At 49.2% G+C, this 26,077-nt stretch overlaps 1 protein-coding gene across 1 annotated transcript in view; it reads left to right on the top strand.

Annotated features, from left to right (window-relative positions):
- Positions 1-26,077, top strand: part of SLC9A6 (solute carrier family 9 member A6) — a 906,904-nt gene that overhangs the window by 596,716 nt on the left and 284,111 nt on the right. The window contains exon 10 of the mRNA XM_069612818.1: positions 24,785-24,898. Coding sequence (XP_069468919.1) covers positions 24,785-24,898 — 114 coding nt within the window. The remainder of the gene's footprint in view (positions 1-24,784; positions 24,899-26,077) is intronic.

Genomic DNA, 26,077 nt, shown 5'->3' with positions numbered 1-26,077 from the left:
GCGCTGTTTGGGGCTGTATATAAGGAAGCAGTGAGGTGGGCCTGGAGGTCATGCCCCTTTCCCTCCACCGCACCTGTAGCAAAAAGAAGGGTTGTCGGCACCCATGTGAAATTGGGCTGTTTGAGGCGTGCACTGAAAGGTGAAATGAGTACGAAGACTCCGGCGGAAGGCAAATTGCATGTGCCTGAAATCTTTTTGATAATTTGTGTTAGCTGGGTCCGTTGTTTGCACTCGCTCTCTCCAGAACATTTGGACCAACAGGGAGCCCAGACTCTGGCCAATGGTTTGGTTAGTTAACAGCTGAAAGTCGAGCATGGTATTACAGAGGATCAAGGATTAAGGGATCAAGGTGGTAACGAACCCCAAGGTGATGACAACATTATTGCCCGCAAAGCCTATGATTCAAAATTGCACAGAGGGGGAGACAGACTATGGTGGCCCCTCAAGCCACTTGGGCTTTCCTCCAACTGAGTAACAAGAACTTGCTTTTATTATATCTTGCACCTTGTTGACCTGTGTGGAGCTGCAAGTAGGCCAGTTCTAACCTGCAGCGCAAGTCCTCTCTCTCCAGCTGGAGTCACTTTTTAAAGCAAGTGTTTTATTTTATTTCCATGTTATTGTTTATTTGTAGCTTTTTTAATTCAATTGAAAAGTTAATGGACTAATACGGGCTAACCTAGACCAGGTTAATTTTGTTTTTTCTTTGCACTTTGGATCTGTTTCGTGAATACACCATTGTTTAGCATTCTTGTGCCTAGGCCTCAGTGTCTGGTAGAGCAAAGAAGACATCCCCTCTATTCTAGGGTTCAATACCCCATCCATGGATTTGGTCTTTACTTGAAGAGATCTTGGAGAATGACAATAGTTTGAATCTTATTTCTGTATCTTAAGTTTGGATTAAAGATCGATCAGAGAGACGGGAGAGCTAATTTAAGGGTGCATTTAAAGTTCACTGGACAAAATCCTTTAGAAGCTGTACCGAGGACGACTACTTAACAGAGTTAATGTTATTAAATATTGGGAAGAAGCATGGAAAAATTAAAAGGAACACAAATCTCACCAGCCCAGAGCGCATAAATAACTATGCAACTGACTGCCCCAATCCAGGAAGTAAATATCCTGATTAATGAGATTGGGGTTTTGTTGGATGACCTAGACCAGGCGGAGGGTGGGGGAAAATGGCGGAAACAGCCAGGAGTTGGGAGGGCTAGGATGTTAGGGGAGTGAGAGGGGATCATACAGACATAAGTGGCAAATATGATAAAATTGCAGCAAAGCAAATTGACTTTTGCTAAATTTAAACGGAATTCGATCTAGACCAGGCGGAAGTGGGGTGTGGCGGAAAGAATATTTTTTTTTTATTGTGATGTCATAGCCAGCACGTGGCTCGAACACCAGCAAGGGGGATGCAATTATACGTTCCCCATTGAATTATATTCTGTAGTCGCAAAGGAGGGGAGTGTTGCATTATCCCAGTAAACTCCCGTGGCCACTTTATCTATTTGTAATGCGCCGACAGCCAGCAGGCATCAGGGCGTGGACAAAAATACATTAGACATGACGAGAAGTGATAGGCCAGTTTATCCTAGGGAGAAGGCAGTGCTAGGCATGTGTTCACTTCAAGAGTACAATTTTCAGTGATTGCCTGAAGGATTTTGCATCAGATGTTAGTCTAAGTACGGGTCGCAATGTGTTCCAAAAAGATGCCGCTTTTGCAGGTAACGATCTTCCTAGGCCCATTTGTGCGTTTGACACTTGGTCCCTGTATTTGACCTTGTTTGGAAGAATGAAGGGTTCTTGAGGGATGATTGGGAGGGACCAATGGTTTGAGGTAATCCGGGGCTGTACCAAAGAATCGATACCAAAGAATATCCAGTTATCGATTTGACCGTAGATGTTGGTTAAGGTGATTGAAGCTTTGGAATGGTCACCACGGATTTCCATTACTATTTGGGTGTCATCTGCATAGTTTGTAAAAAATACACCTAGGTTGTTTAAGAGTGTGCAAAGTGATCTAATAAAAAGATTGAAAAGCACGGGTGAGAGGCATGCACTCCGGGGCACCCCACACGTGATGGGTGCTGATCGAGTGAAGGCTGATCCAGACTGAATTCTAGACTCTTGATTTCAGAGGAAAGACCGGAACCAGCTAAAAGCCTCTTAAGAGCACTGGCCAAGATCGCTCAGGGTGTGTAGAAGACATTCATGATCTATCAAATCGAAAGCTGCAGAAAGATCCAACAGGATCAGCATCCCAGCTTTCCCTTCATCCATGATTTTTTTGCATGTGGGTCTGGCTGTCCACAAGGGCCGTCTCAGTGCTAAAGGATGGTCGGAAACCTGATTGTCGGTTATGGAGGATATTACATTCCACATATGCTTGGAGCTGTAATGTGGTGAATTTATCGAAGATCTTGCGTAGAAATTGACAATTTGGAATTGGTCTCAGGTTACTTGGTTCTTTAGGGTCTATATGGGGCTTTTTGGTGAGGGGGATAACTGTGGCTTTCTTAATTGAGTTGGGTATTTGGTATTACCCAAACTGACCTTTTACAATTGACCTTTTGCACAATTGACCTCCATGTCTTTTAAATTATCTGATTTCACCCTAGTCAAGGATACATTAATGGAATATGTTAGTGTCACAATTTTGGTTTCACATTTTTTCAAAGTGACTTTAAATATTACTTATATTTACAGTTTTTCACATATAATTTACCTCAAAAACGCTTTTGTTTGACTTTGCACTGTTTGTTTATTTTATTGATTTACAAAGCGCACCACACCCATGGGTATCTGGGCGCATTAAAGACCACTCTATTAATGGAAAAGCAAAATAAGACAGGAAAGGAGGGTTTGAGCAGCGCAGCAGGGGCTAAGGCGAGATAGGTTTCACAAGAAGCATTGCGATAATGGTCGAAGGGCAGACACAGTATGGGGTTTAAAGAGTTCAGGATATAAGTGCATTTACAACAGAGAGGAAAGGTAGGCGATTCGGTACTCTCAGGCAATCGAGTTGGTAGTGTCATTCATGGCTAGCCATTTTTTGGTGTTAGACCTGAAACTGTGGAGGGTCTGATTCATGCGTAGATGAAGTGGGAGCACATTTCAAGCTAAGGCTGCTTGCACAGGGAAGCTGTTACCACCAGCTCTTTTCAGGTTGAAATGTGGAACTGAGATACAGAAGGAGTTGATCGATCTTGTTGGTCTAGATGAGGTTTTCATGGTGATTTTATCATTTAGATACTGTGGTGCAGCATTATTGAGGCATTTATAAGTAATGAAAACCAATTTGTAGTAGGTTCTGTCCTTAATGGAGAGCGAATTTTGGTTCCTTCCTATCTCTCCTTGTGATGCTCATGGCTGTTCTGAGAGTGTTATTTTGTAGAGTTTGGAGTTTCAAAACTTGTTTTGTTGCTCCAGCATACAATGCATTGCAATAATCAAGTTTAGACAAGATTAATGCTCTTGCTAGTATGATACAGCTGTTAGTAGACAGATATGGTTTACAGGCATGTGTAAGTTTACATATGTATACAGTGACCGATGCCGTCACATTTACTTGTTTTCTGAGGTTCACCTTGAGTCTAGGTAGAAGCCTAAAGTTTTAGTTTCATTTGCAGTTTTAATGATGTTACCATCTGTTAAGACGGGTACTGAGTGTTGAGTTTGTTAATGTTGGCAGTGGCACCTAAGTTTAGAATTTCAGTCTTCTCATTCAGGCAGAGGCTGTGCACAGCCATCCATGCCTGAATGATGAGGTATATTTTGTTTAGTAAGGCAAGGTCTTGGGCGTAGTGCCAGATAGAGTTACGAGTATCTGAGTGTCATCTGCGTAGTTTGTGTAGATCACACCCAGATGATCCAGTTCATCAAATAGAGGCTTGGTAAATACATCATACATAGTCGGTGAGACACATGAGCCTTGCCGCACTCCACAAGTGATGGGAACTGGGTCCGCAGCGGCGAATGATAAGACTCTCATAGATCTATTACTTGGAAAAAATTTGATCCAGTCTGCCGCCTCTTGTGAGAAGTTTCACGCTGATGACAAATGTTCACAGAGTATGTTGTGGTCCACCAAATCAAAGGAGGCTGAGAGGTCTAGCAAAAGGAGAAGCATGCATTGTCTATTGTCTTTTAGTTGATCTATTTGCATTTTCAGATCGATTAGTGCTGTTTCCGTTCCATGGAGGGGCCTGACGCCCGATTGTCTGAGCCCTAAGCGATTATTGGCCTCTAGGTACTGCTGGATTTGGATGTGTGCCGCTTTAAATTATGTTAAGTAAGAACGATACCGTTGTTATAGGCATGTAATTGGTTGGAATGGTGGGTCAAGTAAGGCTTTTTTTTAGTAGGGGTAATACCCAAGGGACTTTGAGGTTTGTGGGTACCTGGCATGTCCTAAAAGAGGCATTTATTAATTTAGTGATAAATGGGGCAAGATCCCTAGCTGCGTCTTTAATTATTTGTGCTGGGCATATGTCGCCTTGGCATCTCAAGGTTTTCAAGGAAGCAATAGTTTTTTCGACATCTGAAGTGGTAACTTGGGCGAATTTGAATTCTTGAAGCGTGTTAAGGGCTGGGGTTTTGTGTGGCTTCTGGGCTGTCTCTTAAGTTAGCAATGTTATTCTGTTTAGTTTCTATTTTATTTTGTAGGGTGGCGATTTTGTTGGCTAGGGCATTTTGGATGTCTGTGCACCATTCTTTTTTAGAGGGGAGTCATCGGGGAGAATAGGTTATTCTAGTTCCCTCAGAATTACAAATAGTTCCTTTGTGCTGGAACTGGCATTCTGAATCCTTTCGTTGTAGGTTTCTTGCTTAGCCCTAATCATTTCAGCTTTGTAGTTAGCGGATATTTCGACCACTTGTCTTACTTTTCTTTGAGGTGAATTCTTCCATTTAGTTTCCATATTTCTTTTTTCAAGCCTAAGGGCCTTCAACTCAGGGGTGAACCAAGTGTTAAGATGCGCTTTGGGCTTACTCTTTCGAAGTTTAAGAGGGGCAATGGAGTCTAATGCTTGGGTCATAGTGTATCAGTTCTTCGGGGTCTTTAGATGTATTGGTTTATTGTTTTCATGAGCATCGATCCCGGAAAAATATTGCAGTTCAATTCCAATGTTAATATTTCTATGTTCTTAGAGCGACATACATGCGTGTGTTGTTTCCTCAGAACGCCAGTTTGCATCAATGTGATAGCGTCAGTTTACCGGCAAGTGTATTTGTTTCAGTTTATTTTCTCGCAGGATTTCGCATCCCATACAGGTCATTCTATCGGTGATGCACAGTAAGTGCCTTTCTTTTTAACAGTATTTGATCCGTTTAAACTTCATTTTCTTCTATCCAGAAATGCGCGATCCATCGATACAAACACCTATTGGTCATGTTTGTTGCTCTTGTTACGCGTGTACGTTCATTTCTTATTTACTTTGCCGTACGATGCTGTAATCTTCTGACGTTTCCAATGGTACGGCCCATTATTAGCGTAACGTTTGGCATAAGAGTTATTTATGCATGCAATAAATGAATATCATCTGAAGCACATAAAATGAAAGAATGCACAATATTCATTACATTAAATTACGAGTGTGCACATTTCCTCAGATGTTTTCACTGCGTTGAAAAAGTAAATGAACAATTGTTTTCTCATACAGTTTTCATTCGAGCAGTTGTTCCACAAACAATTGTTATATGATCAATTCTTATACAACCGGGTATTAGGCTGTTCTTAAAAGAGGCATTTAGAAATCTAGTTAAGAATGGAGCAAATGGATCTTTGTTTTAAAATCAATTTAGGTGGGAGTATGTTATCTAGACATGAAGTGGGGTGCATTGAAACAGAGATTTAAGTGAAAGAGAAGGCAGGATGCTCGTGACCCCTGGGTGTAACAATTATTTTGTCATTCTGTATGGGGGCAATGCTCTGGGCATTTACTACCTTGTTTCTTGCATTGGAGACTTTGGTTTTGAAAGCAGCTTGGACAGTAGAGCAATCCTGGCTTCAGGCAAACTAGGTCCCCCTAAACCCCTTCCTATGTGTTTATTAATGAAGCTGTTCCCACTGCTAATCGCTTTCTACTTTTGGTAGATCTGTTGCCCCCTGAAAATCATATTTCTGTGCTTAAATCCCCCACTAGGCTGGGAAACAATATTAGAGCCTTTGAGGTTGGTATATGCAAGGCTACTAACACATCTACTATACCAAAAGATCCCACTGATGGTGGACGCCACCCCTGTTTGTACTCTCAGCTGGTGAGACAAGAAATGGTTGCATTGAAAACTGTAGTGCTGGAATTTAAATGGATATGGGGTCGTTGATTCAAAAGCTAGGGGAATTGGGGGTGCTGTTGCACGAAGATATGAAGTAGTTGTGGTGCTCTCTGCTGCGCTCTGCTCTGACAGATGGGCCGCGTCAGAAAAAGTGTCTCAGGAGGGGCTCACCTAGTTAAAACAACAATGACCGGATGCGTGGGAGCCAGGAGAAGTGGCATAGAGCCTGAGATCAGGTGAAAGCAGGCAGGCAGGCAGCAAAGAAAGGCCAGCGGGATGCACAAAAAGATGGCCGCAACCGCAAGACAGACGGGGGTGTAGCCTTCGAAGGAGAAGCCTGAGGGGACCGGTCAGCATTTTAATTCCTGCATTCTTCCCCCCTAACCCCGTCCGAATAGGAGAAAAACAGAGAGGCGACATATCCAGGTGGCGGGAGATGCAGAGGAAGGCGCAGTGGCCTCCAAGAGCGGCAATACCAAGAAGGGACCCCAGGGAGGCTCAGAGGGACCAGGAATCCCCTGGTGCTGTCGGCCCCAGACCAACCCCACCAAGAGTACACTACAGCACCTGGGGATGAGCACATCTGAGCCCCTCTGGCGAGTACATAGAAACCCACACTGGGCATGGCCATTGTGCAGGTAGGTGGAAAGGTGGTCACCAGCAAGCACAGCAGCATTCAGCTGTAAAGAGGAGCCTGCCTCTGACGCGAGTAGAGCAGCTCCCATAAACACTGTTGTAGGGGTTGTGAAAGTTAGGAGGGCCCCCCAGTGACTTAAGCTTTATCAGCTTGGGGGATGAGCTGTGACTCTGTTAACAGGGTGGTCAATTGCTGCAGGAGACGCGACCATGGGGGACTGTGGGGGCACTGCGTCACCGATCGGAGGATGAGGGCCAACGACAAACGCGAGCAATCAACTAAAAACTCAAAATGGAGACCTATACTAAAAAAGGACCCAAGACCCCTCGGGTACTGGAGGAGAGCACATTGGCAATCGGCACTGAGAGGTTGCCTGAGATCCGACGGCCTACACAGGCCATTCTTGGGCTGTACGAGAGGCTAGAGTGATGCTCGAACAGAACCTTACTGCAGTGGGGCTGCTAAATCAAGATCTACACAAGGTGTCAGCGAGAGTGGGGGAAACCGAAAAAAGAATCTAAGACATAGAAGATGGAACAACCCCTTTGCAAGCCGATGGTCTAGCTTCTAACCAGGAAGATGTGCCAGTTGGAAGACCGGCTGGACGACGCGGAAGAAAGGGAGAGACAAAATTATATTAGGATCAACTGCCTGCCTGAGAAGATCGAGGGAACCATCCATGGAACTGTTGTTGGAGGGGTGGCTGAAGAAATGGATTGTCCCAAGTGGGCTCTCCAACTTTTTCTGCATATAAATAAGGGGTGCGCAGGCAGGGCTCCCCACAAGAATCCCCCCGAGACAAGTATAGCAAAGCTACTGAACTACTTTGGGCGTAGATCTCATATTATAGGCAGCAAGGCAGAAGGGCTCCATGGAAGTTAACGGGGCAAGAGTTGCCATATACCCCGACTTCGCTAAAGCCGCCCAGAAAGCGCAACAGTCATTTGACACTGTGTGGAAGAAGCTCAGGGCGAAGGGGATCAAATATTCCAAGATTTGCTGTGCAACACTTGGGGTAATGGGGCCCACAGGGGCCTTATTTTTCACAAATCCTATGGGGGCATGGCACTGGGTGGAAATTGCAAACCTGAATAGAGGAGGAGGGCCGATGGACACAGGCAGGAGGAAAGCAGTACCGGCAACAAAGGAAAGTAGCCTGAAGGGCGGTGAGAGAGCGGGGCCCCCGTGAAATGGACAGACACCATGGAGGAAACTGAGTGGTCATCGTCCCGTTTCTGAGACTGTCGGACATTGAGATTTCTTAAGGCAGTGTTACCGGCATGGCCATGCCTAATTGGAGCAGAGCAAGTGCCAGCACTGTCCCCCACCAAACCTGACCCTCACCCCCCCCCCCCCATTTGGGGTGTGCTGGAAGGGTTGTTTTTAGGGGACTACAGATGCTTCAAAGTTAGGTGGGAGTATTGGGAGGTGGGGAGCTTGCAGAGGTTGTTGGCAGTTATTGTTTTGGTCCAGTGTGCAGATATTACAGCAGGAGTGGGGTGCTATCACTTCAAGAATCTGAGGGCAATATTACACAAGCACAGACATGCTGCAGAGGTACATGTTACGATCATTTAATGGCAGGGGGTGATTATAGGAGGGAATTAAAAATGCCTAATATGGAATGTAAATGGGCTGAACAACAAAATCAAGCAGGGGTGGTCTCCAAGTACTTGGGTAGGCATAGGGCAGTCTCTATCTTTGTCAGGAAATCTGAGCGTTCAGAATGAGAGATGTGTGGAGGGAGCTACGCCAGGAGGGGTAGTTGGATTGAGGGGGAACAGTGTGGACTTGGAACAGTTCAGTCTGAGTCCAGAGGACAATCCGAAATCCACTATTTCTTGTGTCAGGGGGCCCAGGTTGATCTCTGGGTTTCTGAGAAACATAGTGGCATTGTCGGCGTACAACGAGATGAGTTCTTTTGACCCCTCCCCCCCATGGGTAGGCCCCTGTGGCCGTGGACTTCTGCAGCCTGCTGCTAGTACTTGGATTGCTATAGCAAATATTAAGGGGACAGGGGGCACCCCTGCCTGGTACCCCTTCCCAGTTTAAAGGAGTCTGAGTGTGAGCTCCCGATGGTGATCCGGGCGCCCAAGCCTGCAGAGTATTCTTATTGCCCTTAGAAAATATGCTGGGATCCCCACCTGGGACAAGACCTCAAACAGGTAGTCAAATTCAACCGAATCAAATGCCTTTTCCATGTCCAGCAGCGCTGCGATATCCTGCCTGGAGGGATCTATCTGGGCTAGAATCGCAAAGAGCCTCCTGAGGTGCAGCGAGGTCGACCTCCCCTGATAAAATAAAATATTTTTTAAAACCTGATAAAAGTTTCTGTGGACTATCTGCGTAATGTGCGGGAGTAGGCGGTCTGCCAGTGTTTTGGCCAAGATTTATGTATCTAGGTTAAGCTGTGATATCGGATGGTAAGACGAACAATCTAGCGGGTCCTTGCCGGCTTGAGGATTAAGGTTACCACCGCTTCCCTCATAGTGGGTGGGAGTTGTCCTGATTCCATACCCTCCTCCCAGGCTCCCAGCATGTGACGTGACACTTCCGAGCCCCATTCTTTGTAAAACTCTGCTGTCTGTTCCGGGTGCTTTGGACGATGGGAGATCCTGCACCGCCCTCAGAATATCCTCTACTGTGAGGGGGGCTGCCAGGGCCTCCGCTGCCTCTTCACTGAGTCAGGGGAGAGCTGCTGCCTTAATATACTGAGAGTCGCTCCCGGGAGACTGCCCCTTGACAGGTACAGGGATTCATAGTAACCGCGGAAGGTAATTTTGTATTAACTCAAAACTGACGTAGCGGCACTGTGTTCCCTCAACTCCCTTCCTCCACCAAACGGATCCCAAGACACCCTCTCCCACCCACACTGCCCACCCCCAACTGGCAGTTTCTCCTTCCCCTCCCTGAAAACACCCTAACGATGATGTCTGCATGAGTAACTGCCCGGGGGTGCTGGACACTACAGTTTTCGAAGGTGAGGTCTCCGAGCTCCTGCACCCTCTTCGGGATCCCATTCCTAGTCCCGGTAATTAAGTAGCTTAGCTATCACTGGTCTTGGGTTTTGGCCCGGTCCCGGTGCCTGTTGTGTGATTCGGTGGGCCCTTTCAACTAGAAACTGGGGTGACGGAGCTGGCCCCTGCAGCACCTCCTTGATGAAAGTTTCCATAAAGACCTCGATATTCTGCTGCGGTATTGTTTCCCGTGACTCACTTCCAGCAGGACTGCGGCTGGAGCACTTCGCCGATCCCGGCACCAGATCAGGCTACTCAGCCCTCTTTTTGGCATCCTCACGCGGGTGGCCATCAACCACCTCCAACACGAACCTCCTGATATACCACCCCTGCCTTGAGAAAAACTTTGGTTGAAACGCGCGTCGGCTGTTTTGTTTCACTACTTTTGGCTCACAATGCCATATTGACCGTTTTTGGTAGTTTACACCAATAAAACACCATGTCTACAAACCTAATAGACTGGACTATTACTAGATGACCAAAGATAGCTTAACTGCCAATATTGGACACACGGATCCAGCCAGCGCCCACACCTAACTAGGTGTAATGCTCACCTGGTATCCACAGGGACGTCACTCAGCCTGTTCTGAGCTCTTACGACCTCAAACCCTTCCCTGGAGTCTACTTGACTGGAGACTGGGCCTGAAACACAGGATTTGTAGAGTTTAACTCCCTATTGTCTTTGTGTGCTTGAACCCCTTCTTCCCCGGGGTGCAATCCTTCCCTTTGATCTACAGCTCACCTTGTTTCCTTGGAAAGTGTGCTCTCCGTCCTGCTTTCAGCGCAGGGGTGCGTTGATTGATGCGGGCTTGTTGCTGCCTCGTTACTTCACTGGCAAGAGTCCGACAGGTAAGTATAATGAGTCTTTTGAATAGTTCTCTAACTTCGTTCCTTTCCTTTCCTTCCTTAGATGATGGCCGGCGTCCGGGGATGGCGACGTGCTGCTGAGATGAGTAGAGCTGAAGGTGAGTGAGAGCGTGACGCGCGATGCGACCCTTTCGTATTTGTATTGCACTGAGTTCTTTTTCTGTGCCTTTTAGGTGCCGCAACGTTTTCAGCGTGGATGCCGGTTATGAAGAAGAAATGCGGTGAGTAGGCACGGTATGCGGCGCCTCTAGATGTTTCCACCCTAACCTGGAGTGTCTTTTCCCTCTTGCAGATGGATGAGAAGTTCCGGAGACAGAGTTCCCCCAGAGCGGCTGGGATTCAGTTAAGCGTTTGAAGCTCGTATAGTCTTTAAAAATAAGCAAAGGTTTGCTGAATGCTTACTAATGCCTTTTTTCTGTTCTTTTCCCTTTTCCTTAGGAAGCGGCGTGCTGGGATGGGAATGACTCTGCCGAAGATGCCCGCAGAACAGAAGGAGCGATGAATGATGGGCAGAAGCGCCGCAAGGTAAAGCTGTTCCTAACGGTGGTGGTGTTCCTGCAGGAGCTGACCGCAGAAGAAAGATGCAGGCCTACTGGAGACCGATCCGAACACGGTGAGTGTCACGTTGCAGGTGCAGAAAACACAAAGCATGTTTCTCAGCCTGGGCTGGCTTAAATAGTCTCTGGGTATCCCAGGTGTCTCTGGGCTGAACCGCACCCAAAAAACTAGACTGCATATCCAGTTCGGGGAGCCGAAATATGTGGGGGCATCCATCTTGTCCCCATGAATGCACTATAAGTCCAATCCCCAATGTTATCCTATGGGAGTGAGTGAGTGAGTGAGTCTGGTGCCACAAGCGCCAAGTCTGACTCCAAGTGGGTCTTTGGAGGGATGGAGAGGCCCTTGAGGGCCATGTAGGTGATCGTGGCCTGGCTCCAGCCTGACATCTTGGAGGGCTGGGGACATGAGGGGCAGGAATCATGACACTAGGGTTTGGCACCCCATCAAGCATCAATTACTCAGGAAACCTGGAGTTGGTTCCCGGACAAACCATGTACTAGGCAGCAGGCAAAATTCTAACCACAAACATAAGGTGCGCAGAGGACCGTTAGTCCCGAACCTACAACTCCACAACCTTTGAAACTTCGTTTCTGGGATACCCACCACCCGAATGTTGTACCTGCGAGACCTCTCCTCGAGGTCCTCATTCTTGTCCTTTGCCTTCATCTCTCTCCCCAAGTCTTCGACCGCTTGTACCGTATCATTGCAAGTGTCTTGTAACGTGCTGACCCTGGTCCTGCTGCTCTTTATCGATTCGTTCTTGTATCCTGTCTACCTTATAGGTGAGCCCATCTAACTAGGAGTTGATGGCGGCAAAGCCACTTCGCATTTCAGCAAGGACCGAGCTAAGCTTGGACGCGGAAGCGTCTATACTCGCACCTGCCGTTGCCCCCTCCATTGATGAGGAAGACTCATTGGCCGTGGAATGCGCGGGCACCGGCTGTCCAACTCTTTACTTCCTCTGTTCTTCCCTCTGTGTATATGGTAGACAGGTCTGTCTCTTATTGCCCATTGCCTAGTGGATTCTGTATGGCAGCAAAACTGCGGTCACTTGCTGACTCACATCCCGCAGCAAGGTGTGGCAGTTGCCACAATTCGTGAGGATAGGGTCCCCTTCTGGACAGCCTTTGTTTCACTCCACAATGTGTGTGGGCGCCGAGGACCCGGCTTTCCCGTCTTCCCACCGGTGCGACTTGCTATGTTGTTGGGATTGGTTGGGCTTTGATTCTTTTCCGGCTCCAGGGTAGCGGCGCACCCCTGTACACCTGCCGCAATGACCCCCAAGCCGGCGCCCCCGAGTTGCCTGGGGAGACGCCACGCAGGTTCAGTTCTTTGCTGTACTGGTCGCCGTTGCTATGAGGGGACTATTCACTCCCTCTGTGGCTGTCTGCACTGGGTGTACCCCTGTTGTTGCCTTGCAGGGCCCTTTATAGCAGCACAGCTAGCTGCCTTGCTGCGCAAGATTGATGCAGCCGGGTACAGGAGCCCCCTCTGTGCGCCTCAGCTCGACTTCTCGGCCAGTGCAGGCCCCGGTCCACCCCTGCCTCGCCCACCTGCCAAGTTGGGCTCCTCATTGATGTTTAACTTGGGGCTGCAGGCGCCGAATCACCCAGGGCGGCCGGCTTATCTCAACTTGTGGTTGACAAAGCCGCGGCTGGGCCTCCACCACGCTGGTGCGGGCTGGGACCTGTTTCTGGGCCTGGGTGTTCTCCTCCCCACCACTGGTGTTCTCCGCTGTTGCAGTTATTGGGGGGGGGGTGGTGGTGGATTCGGGGTCCGCTGGGGGCCTGCTCTCGCTGTCCTGCCGCTTCACTTGCACTTACTTGTATGGCCCCCCTGGACCGCCACAGTGGGCCACTCCCAGGGGCCGGCCTCCAGCCTAGTGCTCTGGGTTCGCCTGCGCTCCAAACCCGCAGCGGGTGTTGCCGGATCGCTGCAGGTTTGTTCCCGGGTGTCTGGAGCGGCTCACTGCAACCCGCTCCTGCTTCCCCAGACCTCCAGAGGGGTCACCCTCTCCGCTGTTTCTCTCCGCCGACCAGCGTGGGCCTTCCTAGCTGGGGCTGCTTCTCGGACGTTCCGCTTCAAGATCTCGGCGAGTCTCCCCAGCACTCGGGCTTGATGCCGGCACCGACAGCCTGCTCTCGTAACCCTTCTCGGGGCGGGGGCCGAAACGCTCACAGACACTCGGGCAAAGCCTACTTCGAGCCTTGTTCTCGGCCTCCCAGGTCCCTCTACGCACACACGCGATGGGCAGATTTTGAGGCTACAATTCTTCACAAACTCGGCAGACAGATGCTCCAGCCTCTCCCAGGTGCAGCGCTGGCTTTAGGGCACAAATTTTGCTCGATGGTTGCAGATTAGGCCTCCCCTCGATTCTGGCCGCACAGGAGTTCACAGAAAGGCAGCCATCATGGCGTCGGGCTCTCTAGCGCCCCCTCCCCCCCGCCCACCCCTTAGGACAGAGGCCAATTTGTTCCCATACCAGCATCCTGAGAAAGTAGAAGGGAGACACTGTGTCCAGAATCCCATCACTGGATTCTGAGCCCACACAAGATATTCCTTTTTACACCCTGCATAGTGGAGAAAGCAAGTCATGAAACCCAGCAATACAGCAGAGCCCTGAAGTTCTGTCTGAGGATTGTGATCTGCCACAGCAGAGCCACAAAAGGAGAGGATGCGTGACTTTCAATCAAAACCATGATAGGCACTGGGACATTTAAAGCCTCGGGAAACCATGGTCCCTCAACTGAGGTTCATGAAGCAGAGCCTATCCAGAGGCTCCAGTGACGACAAACCACAGTTCCACCAATCAGCCTCAGTAGATAGGAACCTCAGGGGTTAGACATTGGTTAGACCTACAAAAAGCCCAGTTTCAAACTGATGGAAATTAGCAGACATTGAGGAAGCATACCGCAAGACGAATTACACCAGACACCAGAAAAGCCACGGAATCCAAGGTAGCTGTGAGATCCGATCACCCTCCAGAGGCTGAGAGCGGTAAAGGGCAAAAAGAGCACCCAGGACCTTGGAGGCTGGAACCATCAGCTTTCCTGGAGCTTGTTGGGAGGTCTGAACAGCTGGCGCTTCCGTTGATTTGTTTAACAAAGAGCAATTGGGGACACAGATAGCAATTGAGAGAAAAAGAGAGGTGAAGACAAGTGGGGAAGGGGGAATGGAAGAAAGAGGAGGTAAAGATGGCATACTGGGGACAAATAAGAGTCTTAGAGTGACAGATAAAAAGGCAGCACAAAGACATTGGAGAGTACGTGGATGAAGAGCATGGGAAGAAGTACAGTGAGAAAGAGAAAACAAGGGGCAGATGACAAGACGGGAGAAACTGAGAAGTCAGAGTAGAGAGTGAAAGAAAAGCTAGAGAATGAGAAATGCAGATCAGAGTGCTAGAGTAGTCTCGAGAGAAGAGTCCAAGTGGGGGTATTGATTTGATATGATATGATCGGTTATTTATAATGCGCTTAATACCCAGAGGTTTCTAAGCGCGGACCCAGGAATCGAACCCGTGTTGCTCTGTGTCGTCGTGCTTCCAAGGCAAACACGTTGCCACTGAGCTATCCTCCTGGGATTAACGGGTATAGTGAAAAGGATAGGCAGGAAAAGGCAGAGACTGAGGAATGGAGAAAGCAGGTGAAACATGAAATCGCTGAGATAACTGGTGACTAAGCTAAAGTCGTAAGTGCTATTGAATCTTATAGGTTATGACCAAGGTCACATGGCCATTGTTATTATTACTTTGCGATCATTTTAGACTATTTTACAAGTAAGGAAAATGTTGTCCATAGAAATGAATAGGGCAAATGCAATAGCTAGTCCTGTTATAGTGGAAAATACCGTTAATCATTACCAAAGTCACTGGGGGAGCTGCAGGGAAAGGCAATCTTCAGGCTTGCAATGTTGGAGGGCCCTAGCAGGGCAGATCCAGACCCATGTTACATGACCAGAGTCCGGTGGAAGAAAGATTACAGAGATGGAGCCAAGCCTGATTGCAGTGAATACTTTGTAAGGGGGTCTTGAAGGAGGGATTACAGGCAAAGAGCCACGTGGACAGCACCATTGACATATTTTAAAACCTATAAAAAGGTTGACCAGGCTTTTGGAATTAAAGGCATGGTCTAGTAAAAAAATGTATTTAAAAAATAGATAGGCAACATAAAAAAAAAATACTAGCATTCTCTTCTTTAAAACTTCCTATGTAAAATTTTGAGCTATTCAAGCTCAAAATTCGCAAAAGCAAGCACATAGGCGCATCCATTTTGTGAAATGGATGCCCTCCTGTGCTGGCTTTTGCTTTTGCGGCACTAATGAAGGAAAGCCAGCCAGCTGTAGTAAACAAAAGCTACCGCTGGGTGGCTTTCCCTTCATTAGTGCTGTACGCAGAGGACGGGGACCGGAGACCAGAGCAGGAAAGCTGCAGCTGAATCTCGGTAAGTGCTATTTATTAAAAAAAAAAAAATAAGCACTAGCTGCGGTTTTTTTTCTAAGTGTTCCGGGCTGGAGGAGCCCGGAAAACTTAGAAATAAAACCGCAGCTTTAAAAACGTTGTATTTATGTTTGCGGCCGCGACATAAACACAACGTTATTGTGTTGGAAAACGCTGCGGTTTTTCTTTGCAAGTTTCTCAGGCTCCTCCGGCTCGGAGGAGCCTGAGAAACTCGGAAAGAAAAACCGCAGTGTTTTCCAACACAACCGCATTGTGTTTCTGCCTGCTGTGGCTATCACTTTGGATCTCCGGTGCTCCCAGCAGAGCACCGGAGACCCAAAGTGAAAGCCACAGCAGACAGAAACACAACGTGGTTGTGTTTACATGCCGCGTAGTGTTTGTGCCTACATCTGATTTCCCATTTGGGGAGAGCCCCAAATGGGAAATGCTAAATGCTGCGTTGTTTCTGCCTGAATCTGCTCCCCGGGAGCCTGAGGGCCCCAAATGGGAAAGCAGATTCAGGCAGAAACAACACGGTTGTTTTCCGCAATGCTGCGTTGTTTCTGCCTGAATCTGCTTTCCCATTTGGGGCTCTCGGGCTCCCCGAGGGGCTAAATGGGAAAGCGGATTCAGGCAGAAACAACGCGGTTGTTTTCCGCAATGCTGCTTAGTATTTTTTTTTTTGTGGGGCCTATCTATTTTTTAAATATATTTTTTTACTAGACCATGCCTTTAATCAAGGAATCCCAAGAGTCGTGGTTGCAGAGGTCTGTTCTGTTTTAGATTTTGGTTGTGTTGCTGGTATCCGTAGCAGTAGTTAAAGCAGCAACTAGAGTTTGTTAGATGAAGAAACCTCTCTTGGTTACCTTGGAAGCTGAAGCAGCATCAATGGTGGCTCTCTTAAAACGGCAAGGACAGGATGCCTGGGGAGGGGCCCTCGAAGAAGCATAACTGCAGAGGTATGAGCCAAAATCAAAATATCCCACGAAGTAGCAGGTTCTTGTGAGTAACAATGTCTTTTATATTCCAGCAGAGGCAGCTGCTGCACCAAGAGCTTCTAGGATATCATCTAGGGCTGTACTGCTGGTCTATCCAGCTGATCCAAACAGGTGAAGAATAGTAAGTGCCTGAAATAGGATTCCTGCATATGAAGGCAAAGCTTCACCTTCAGTAGGTTGAGGAGGCAACAGAGCCAGAAACGAGAACCCTCAGGAATATCTCATCTTCTCAATTTACTTGCTCAAAGTTTACGGTGGGTTCTCCATTGTAGCTCTGGGTCGCATACACTGCGTGTCTGGGGTCTACCTACCCCAGCCTTCCAATCACCACCAGTGAATCATTCCAAGTTTTAGTGGCAATCCAATAGGGTATGTCCAGCCAATTTCCACTTTCAAGGACACAGACTTGCATGCTTTCAAGCACCCACCCACTCACTCATCCAATCCAGACCATATTGCATTCAACCAGGGAAACCTTTGTGAGTTGTGAGTCAGAGATCACAAAATAGCAGTTTGAAACCCTGTAAAATTACCACGAAAATGCACAAAGAAAATGACATGGTCACAGAGCTTTAAAAACAACCTGGTAGACATTTTGATCTTTTTCAGGGAGCAAGCGGCTTCCACATCTGTACAAAGGCACCACAGCAGTTACATAAAAATAAATATCTCTAACCACCCTGTCACCTAACACGCTTTCTAGGTTACAGAATATACACAGAGGGACAACATAGGTTATGTTGGGAGTGTACTCCTTCCCAGGTTACCTTATGGGGTTGGGGTCTAAGCCAGCCAAACAAACCAAAACATGGATTTCTCACTTAACACTGACTAAGCAGATCACTTTGTTCTTTGAGGTGTCGCTTGAGACCTCTTTGCTGGTAAGGGTTGGGCGATAAAATTGTGTTGCTAAAATAAAAAATGCAAAAAGAAGGCTAAGGATTGGGATATGGCAAATAACGTTGACATTCTGCATGAGAAGAAGCGATGCCAGGACTTAGCCTGACAGGGTTGCTAAAGCCATAAGCTTTCTGAGTATTTGACAAAGCTTACCTGCGTAGAACTTAAGCGTTTTATATTACATCTACTTACGAAAATTTTGCAGACAAGAGTTTAGAGGAGCTTGGACTGAAATACCATATAAAAAGAAAGGTTATGTAGACGTTGTAATTCAGCAATAGAAACTAGTTGACATATTTTGACCCAATGTAAATCCTTAGTTTATGTACGGTAAGGGTTATGGAAAATTCCTGAAAAAGGTGGAGGAATGTGGAGCTGATCAATCTGGTCTCTAATATACGTGGCTACCTTTTGTAGTGATAACCTCAGCAGTCTATGATATATGGAAAAGGATTCAAACAGAGTAGGATGTAGAAAAATAGCATAAATCAGTTTCTTAGGATAACTGTAAAGTTGAGAATTGTTTATTAGGAATCCTTGGCACATTTTATGTTTTATAGATTTTGTGGTTTTTGTATGATATGATGTTTTAATTTTGATATGTTTTATTTCGTTAACTTTTGTTATAAAAGTGCTTAACGTTTTGATTAAACTAAATGCACAATAAAAAAAATACATTCTCCAGCATGGGGTCTGGCATGGATTCACATACTCAAGAATATTCCCCGTCGTCAGGCTGGGAATCCTCGGTAAAGAAAATATCAGTATCAGTATCAGTTTCGTTTCTGATCTGTCTTTTAGTAGTAACGAATCACTAATCTCTGGGTCATACTGCCCCCAGCCAATGACTGCCCTCTCCCTAAGCCCTGCCTCCGGCAGCCATCCTCAGATTTTTACCGCACGCTCAAGTGTTGGGAGTCCTCGCATTTACCTCAAGTTTTTTACTGCGTTTTCACGTTTTTTCAGGAGCTTTCTCATTTTTTTGGCTTAATCGAGCCTCAAGCTCCACCGTTTCTACTTCCGATAACAGGGACCCGTTTCGGAATTCTTCTACGCCCCTCAAGGGTGAAGTTTTCATCGAGTTTACACTTCTTGGAGGATTCCGGAAGATCTGCGGCCTACCTCAACGGACATGGCCCAGGACAAGGGAAGCTCGACGCCCGAATCCAAGCTGTTCAGGAACTGCCCTGGATGCGGATTATAGAACGTTTTCAAGGAGGACGAGCATTCGCAATGTCTCTACTGCCTTCATGAAGACAAGACGCACGTGGAAAAAGACTGTGCGTTCTGCAAGAACCTTTCCGAACGGACCAAACAAGATTGTCGTTCCCGCCTCGCCACCTGGCTGGAGAAGGGCACAGCAGGTGAGAAGGCGAACAAGAAGTCTGAGCGGGCTTCTAAGTCCTGTGAGGGCGCCCCGGCGACGGGGGCCCAACAGAAGGCCAAGCACCGCGAGTCCGCAGGCACCGGGAGCGCCGAAAGGTTGGGTTCTTCGGTTGCCAGGAAGGGCGCTACTTCCCCGGCACGTTCGACCATGAGCCAGCACTCTGGTTCGGGGGAGAGGAAGTCCGAGAACCCGGGTAGGCTGCTGGAGCGGACCCGGTCGATCTCGAAGGGGGAGCGAGGCGCTGATCCTCCCCCCAAGGCGAAGGCTCAGGACGCACCTAAGGTGGTGAGGGCTTTGATTCACCCGGCTAAGGCCTCTACCGAAGTGGTCACTGCGACCCTGGCGGAGCCGGCTGAGACTACGCCAGTGGAAATGGCCTCTGGGCCCAGAGTATCCCTGCCACCGCGGAGGGAATCCTCTTTCCAGCCCATCGCTAAGACCCCCGTGAAGCCCCCGGCTGAAAAAGAGGGGGGGGGGGGGCGGTGGTCATTACAGACTCGGAATCAGCCTCTGAGGAGGAACTGGTGGAAACCGAGAAGGGCCTCAACGAAAGGTCCATAGGCCTCAACGAGAGGTTCATAAGCCTCAGCGAGAGGTTCGAGAAGGTTCGATCCCAGGGGACGGTCCTTGCTGACGTGATCGAATATAGCGACGATGACGACTAACAGGGCCCAGTGGAACGGCCATCCCGTCCGTCGCAGCCATCACCCGAGCCCCAGGATAGCTCGGCAGCCATTTTGTTGGCAATCCAATCCTTATGTGCCGAGATAAGGACGAGATTACCACGCACCCCGACGGAGGAGCCAGAACCAGGCCCGTCGGGAAGCCCTCCGAACAAGCGGAGGAGAGTCCACCCCGCTCCGCCCTTCGTGCCTGCGAGACCGGTGGACCCCTCATCCCCCTCGCCAGATTCTGGAGAGGATACGGCGACGGATACAGCGACGGATACAGCGACGGGGACGGACGACGACGGTGGCGATGACACAGCGGACATCCCGTCGTCATCCCCCCCCCCCGCGGGCATCTCCAGCCAACGAGGTTGGCTCTTGCCACGCCATGATAACCAGGGCATCCGAGCTCTTCCAGCTCTGCCCTGAAGAACAGAAAAAGGAGGGGTTTCTGTACCAACGATGAGAGGCCAAGAGGAAGACTGTCCTCGCGGTGCCTTTACTCGACATCTGGGACGAGGGGCTTGTTGTCCTCAAGAACCCTTCCACGACTCCCGCCAAGAGGGACAGGTACGAGAAGAAGTACCAAGTCCTTGATGCCGCCCCCTTGTGCCTCAGGGCCCAGCCCACGCCGGACTCGGTCGTCTCGGCAGCAGCTAAGAAGAAGGAAGCGGGCGTGGCGGCTTCAACTTCCACTTCCCCGCCGGACAGCGAGGGCAAGAAGTTGGACTCTATGGGACGACGAGAAATCTCGTTGGTGGCGACGACGATTAAGGCGGCCAATGCCTTAGCGATCGTGGCCCGCTACGACAGGGAGCTCTGGTTCAAGATAGCTCCCCTGCTAGATTTCCTGCCTGATGACAAAAGGGCGGAGGCCCTAGAAATTCTGCAGGAAGGCGAGGTGGCGTCGGATCATGCCATAACGGTGGCAACGGACATTGCCGATACCAGATTTCGCCAACTGGGCAACAGAGTTTGCCTACAAAGACGAGGATGGCTCAAGGCGACAGACTTTCGCCAGGACGTCCAGACCAGAATGTTGGGCATGCCGTTCGACGGCAACAACCTTTTTGGTAAGGCGGTAGACGAGTCTCTACAGGCCATCAAGACCGACTCGGAGATGGCCCGGGCCCTTGGGGTGCTTCAACAGTGACGGCCCTTTCGGAGCTCCGGAGGCAGTCCGGGTGCCTCCAAAGGATCCAGCGGTGGCTCCTCCACTTACCGCCGCTCCTCTTCCCAGGAGGCCTTCAGAGGTCGCAGCAAGCAAGGGGGATCCCGCCGTCATCGCCAAGGAGGCCATGGCGGCAAGGCCGCCTCCAAGCAAGACTGACCCGGCCGGGTTGTCGGGGGGAGGGGGGGGCCCACCGAAGCACCCCGGTGGGAGGCCAGCTGACAAAGTTAGTCAGAGTGTGGGAGTCCATCTCCACCGATCGTTGGGTGTTGGACACTTTGGCCAACGGGCACTCACTGGAATTCCAAAAGTGCCCTCGCATTCCTCCCGTGGCCAGGAAGGAGAATCACGTCCCTCAACTGCTGTTGGAGGTAAAGGCGATGCTCAAGAAAGGGGCCATCGAGCTCATCCCCAGGAGGCTCCGGGGCTCCGGAGTGTACTCAAGGTACTTCCTCGTCAGAAAGAAGACAGGCGGTTGGCGCCCCATCCTGGACCTGCGTCGGTTAAACAAATACATCAAGGCACAGAAATTCAGGATGGTCACCCCCCAGCACTTGCTGGGACAGCTGGAGGAAGGCGATTTCCTATCGTCGTTGGACCTGGAGGATGCCTACTTCCACATCCCCATTCTAAAAAGGCACAGGAAGTTCCTCAGGTTTGTGGTTCAGGGATGCCACTAACAACTCAGAGCCCTACAGTTCGGATTAAAGTCGGCACCCGGGGTTTTCACCAAGTGCCTGGCACCAGTGGTGGCGCGGCTGCGCCTGCAGGGGATCCACGTCTACCCCTACCTGGACGACTGGCTAATCCGGGCAAGGACAAGAGAACTCGCCGTCGAACATACGGCGAGGGCCGTCCGGTTACTCACGGAGCTGGGGGTCGCCATCAACTACCCCAAATCCCACCTGGTTCCATCGCAAGTAGCACTGTTTCTGGGAGCGAAGCTCGATACAGTGGGGCAATTGGCCTCCCCTTCAGAGGAGAGGACCAAGACCATCCTGGGCAAGGTGTGGCGCCTGTTAGCCAGGGACGTGGCCAGGGTGAGGTCCATCAAGTCCCTTCTCGGGATGATGTCCTCATGCATCTACCTTGTACCCCTTTGCAGACTTCGTATGCGTCCGCTACAGGAGTTCCTCGACGCCTGCTGGTTTCAGGCGAAGGGCTGCTTCGAGGACAGGATCCCTCTCGACGAGGAGTTCCGTCGGGCGATCCTGTGGTGGGGAACCCGGGTTCACCTCACTACAGGCACGGACTTTCAAACCCTGGCGTTTCAGGAGACGGTGACGAGGGACGCCTCTCTGGACGGTTGTGGGGCCCACACCGGACATCTCCACGCAAGAGGCCTTTGGCTCCCGGAGGAGAGGTCTCTCCACATCAACATCCTGGAGTTCCGAGCAGTGTTCTGGGCGCTCAAGTCGTTCCTTCCGTCCCTCAAGGACAAAGTGGTGAGGATCTTCACCGACAAAACCACCACAATGTTCTACATACGGAACCAGGGGGGCACCAGATCCCCAGCCCTATCCAAGGAGGCCCATGATCTGTGGCACTGGGCCGTCGCCCAGGGGATGTTTCCGGTTCTCTTCCACTTGGCAGGAATAAAAAACACCATCGCCGACTCACTCAGCAGGGAGCTGCGCTCGTGCCACGAGTGGGAACTGCGACAGGGTCAAGTGGATCGGCTCTTCCAACGATGGGGCAAACCCCAGATCGACCTGTTCGCGACGGCGAAGAACTCCAAGTGCCAGAGGTTCGCCAGCAGGTTCCCAAACCCAAGGAGCATGGGCGATGCTTTCTCGTTCCCCTGGGACGACCTGTTTCTTTACGAGTTCCCTCCGTTGCCGTTGCTGCTCCGCCTCATCAGCCAGCTCAAGAGGTTCAGGTGCAGGATGATCCTCGTCGCACTGGTGTGGCCGAGGCAGATCTGGTTCCCGGACCTTCTGAACTTGTCAACGTCCCCACCAGTCAAGCTGCCGGCGGACGCAAATCTTCTCTCCAGGGAAGGAGGCGCCATTCTCCATCAAGACCCACAGTCGCTGAACTTGCAGGCCTGGCTCCTGCGGCACTTGAGTTTGGAGGGTACGATATACCGGCTGATTGCAGAGAGGTTCTTGCAAAAGCCAGGGCGTCCTCAACTCTCAAGTGTTACGGTCATAAATGGAAGAGGTTCTCTGTCTGGTGCCGTGCACAGAAGATAAAACCTCTGCCGATTACGGCCACTCAAGTACTGCAGTACCTGCTGTCGCTGACCAAAGCTGGACTGGCTCACGCCTCCATCAAAATACATCTGGCTGCCATCTCCCAATATCCCAGGACTACGGGACGGGCGTCCTTGTGGTCTCATCGCCTGGTGAAGGAATTCATGAAGGGACTATTCCGATGATTCCCGCCGGTGAAGGCTCCTGCCCCGGCGTGGGAGCTTAATGTGGTACTGACCAGGCTCCTGGGGGCCCCATTCGAGCCTATGCATTCGGCGCCTTTGAAGTTCCTGTCATGGAAGACAGCTTTCCTCATGGCCATCACCTCTGCACGACGAGTGGGAGAGATCCAGGCCCTATCTTGCAAGCCTCCATACTTGACTTTTCATGACACGAGGGTGGTGCTGAGGACGCACCCCTCCTTTATGCCCAAGGTGCCGTCGGACTTCCACCTCAACGAGCCCTTGGTGTTAACAGTTTTCTTCCCGTTGCCTTCGACACCGGCCGAGAGGACTTTGCACTCGCTGGATGTAGCTAGAGCGTTGAAGTTCTACGTGGACCGCACAAAGAGTTTTCGGAAGACGTCACAACTGTTTGTGAACTTTGGGTCTGTGAATCAAGGGAAGGCTCTCTCGAAGACTTCCATTTCCAGATGACTCTCCGGCTGCATCATGCACTGTCACCGGTTGGCAAACCGACCGCTGCCCGGCCGTCCGAGAGCCCGTTCGACCAGAGCGATCGCTGCTACCACGGCGTTCCTGTCTGGTGTGCCCCTGCTGGACATCTGCAGGGCTGCTACGTGGAGGTCGACACACACCTTCACAAGATTCTACTGCGTCGATCGGGACTCCAGGGAGGAGTCCAGGGTCGGCCAAGCAGTGCTGCGCAACCTGTTCGCCTAAGATGAGCCCGGTGAGGAGGTAAGAATTGCTTAATGTTGAGTTTTGGATGTAATGCTTAATGTTGAGCCTTTGCAACCTCCCGTGGTTGTGCATGTGTATACTGCTATGTATTCTTTATTCATGAACATGTGAATCCATGCCAGACCCCATGCTAGACTGTTGTTCTCCAGCATGGGCCTGGCATGGATTCACATGCGAACCCTCCCACCTACCCCTCTGCGGCTCTTCACTTGGTCATACTGCCACTTGGCGTGCTACCAAATCTGAGGATGGCTGCCAGAGGCGGGGCTTAAGGAGAGGGGAGTCATTGGCTGGGGGCAGTATGACCCAGAGATCAGTGATTGGTTACTTACTAAGAAAGACAGATCAGAAAAGAAACTGATACTGATTTTTTCTTTACCGAGGATTCCCAGCCTGACGACGGGGAATATTCTTGAGCATGTGAATCCATGCCAGACCCATGCTGGAGAACAACAGTTACAGGTAAGTAACTTGTTCCATATAGTACTTAATATGGATGACAATGGTGCAGATAATGCTGCATATGATGAGCTTAAAATGTCACTATCACGCATAGTATTTTATATATCACTGAGGCCAAATATGGGGCCATGGTACTAGCGTGGTCTTGTAATCAAAGCGCTGGGTCATCTTGCTACCGAATTCTCATCTATTCTGTGATTGTGTATTTCTCTTTGCCATGCTCTCTTTTACAGTACTGCTTAAGCAAATGTAATCCAAGGCATGTCAACTTTTCTTTATTTCTCCTTTTTTAGTTGTTTGAACTGTTGAATTTCTTGGCAGAAAACTTTATCTTTTCCTACATGGGCCTGGCGTTGTTCACCTTCCAGAACCATGTCTTCAACCCAACCTTTATTGTGGGAGCTTTTGTATCCTTTCACTGTTAATCTAGAAAATGTCTTAAACCATATTCGATCTCGACGGCTTTGTCCATAACTTTGTATGGAGACACCTTATCAAGGTTTCTTTGAATGTAATAGTTTTGCTTATTTTCTTTCTTTGTTGGTGATTTGTAAGATGTCTGTGTGGTGAATAACTTCAAGGGAAGGGAGATGGTTGGGGTAAAGAGGGACCAGAAGGAAGGCAAAAAAAAAACATTCTAAGCAAATTGAGCACCTAGAAGTTGCAGCACCTACTGTTAGAGGGCTGTCACAGGGCCTTGCCTTTAACCTTGTGGTTGAGGGAGTCGGTGTTAAACTCCAATCAGATTTAATTTCCAGCAGGTGGCTATTGCAATGATGTTCTTTGTGCTTGTCACAACACTTTATTATTTCACTGTGTACATATCGGTGCCTGCAGCAACAAGATGTATAAGAAGTGGTGATTTAACTCTGATAAGCCAAAGGGGGGGCCGAAGACCCAGTCAGTAAAGGTTTTGGCCCCCTGATGTAAGTGCGCACCTTCACAAGAGCAACCTCTAGTAATGGTTTCTAGGAAAGCAAGGTAAGGGCAGTGGGACTATGTCCAGAGCTTCCAAGCAAAATGTAAATGCCAGGCATGAGCTAGCTATCCTTGAGGCTGAACCTTGGAAACATGGCATTTTATACAGCAAGCATTGATCATCTCCACGATCTCAGCATTGTTGAATTTGCATCGACCCTTGGAGTATGTCCTGGCCCGCTCTCAATATCTATGCCATGTTTGAATCAAATACAAGCACAAGTTGCCTATACACACCCCACCCTAGAGTGTGAATCTAATTAATCGTGCAAACCCTGAGCTGGGAATGATACCCTATCCACACATTGGGTATAAGGGGTGGGACCTTACTCTGTAGTCCCATGGATCATAGGTGAGAGCAGACCGTGTTTGATCCTAACTTTGGATTCCTGACAAATAAAGGAATGGTCACATAATTAAGTATTACAATTATCATGCCATGTAAATACTTCATAACGGTCTCGGGCGCATAGTGTCTAAATATTTCCGAAATTAAAATATTTCATTGCCATGGCTGGTTCCAAACAAGCGCTATAGGTTGTACTGTTTCTGATTCTCTAGGTCGTTTTCATATTTTTGGTTTATTTTACTCTTTAATTTTTATTTTT

The sequence above is a fragment of the Ambystoma mexicanum genome, chromosome 5p (genome assembly GCF_040938575.1).
Source record: "Ambystoma mexicanum isolate Mex_15411 chromosome 5p, UKY_AmexF1_1, whole genome shotgun sequence".
In the NCBI taxonomy this organism is placed as follows: domain Eukaryota; kingdom Metazoa; phylum Chordata; class Amphibia; order Caudata; family Ambystomatidae; genus Ambystoma; species Ambystoma mexicanum.
Note: the sequence above shows the minus strand (reverse complement) of the source record. Positions and strands in the feature narration are given on the sequence as shown.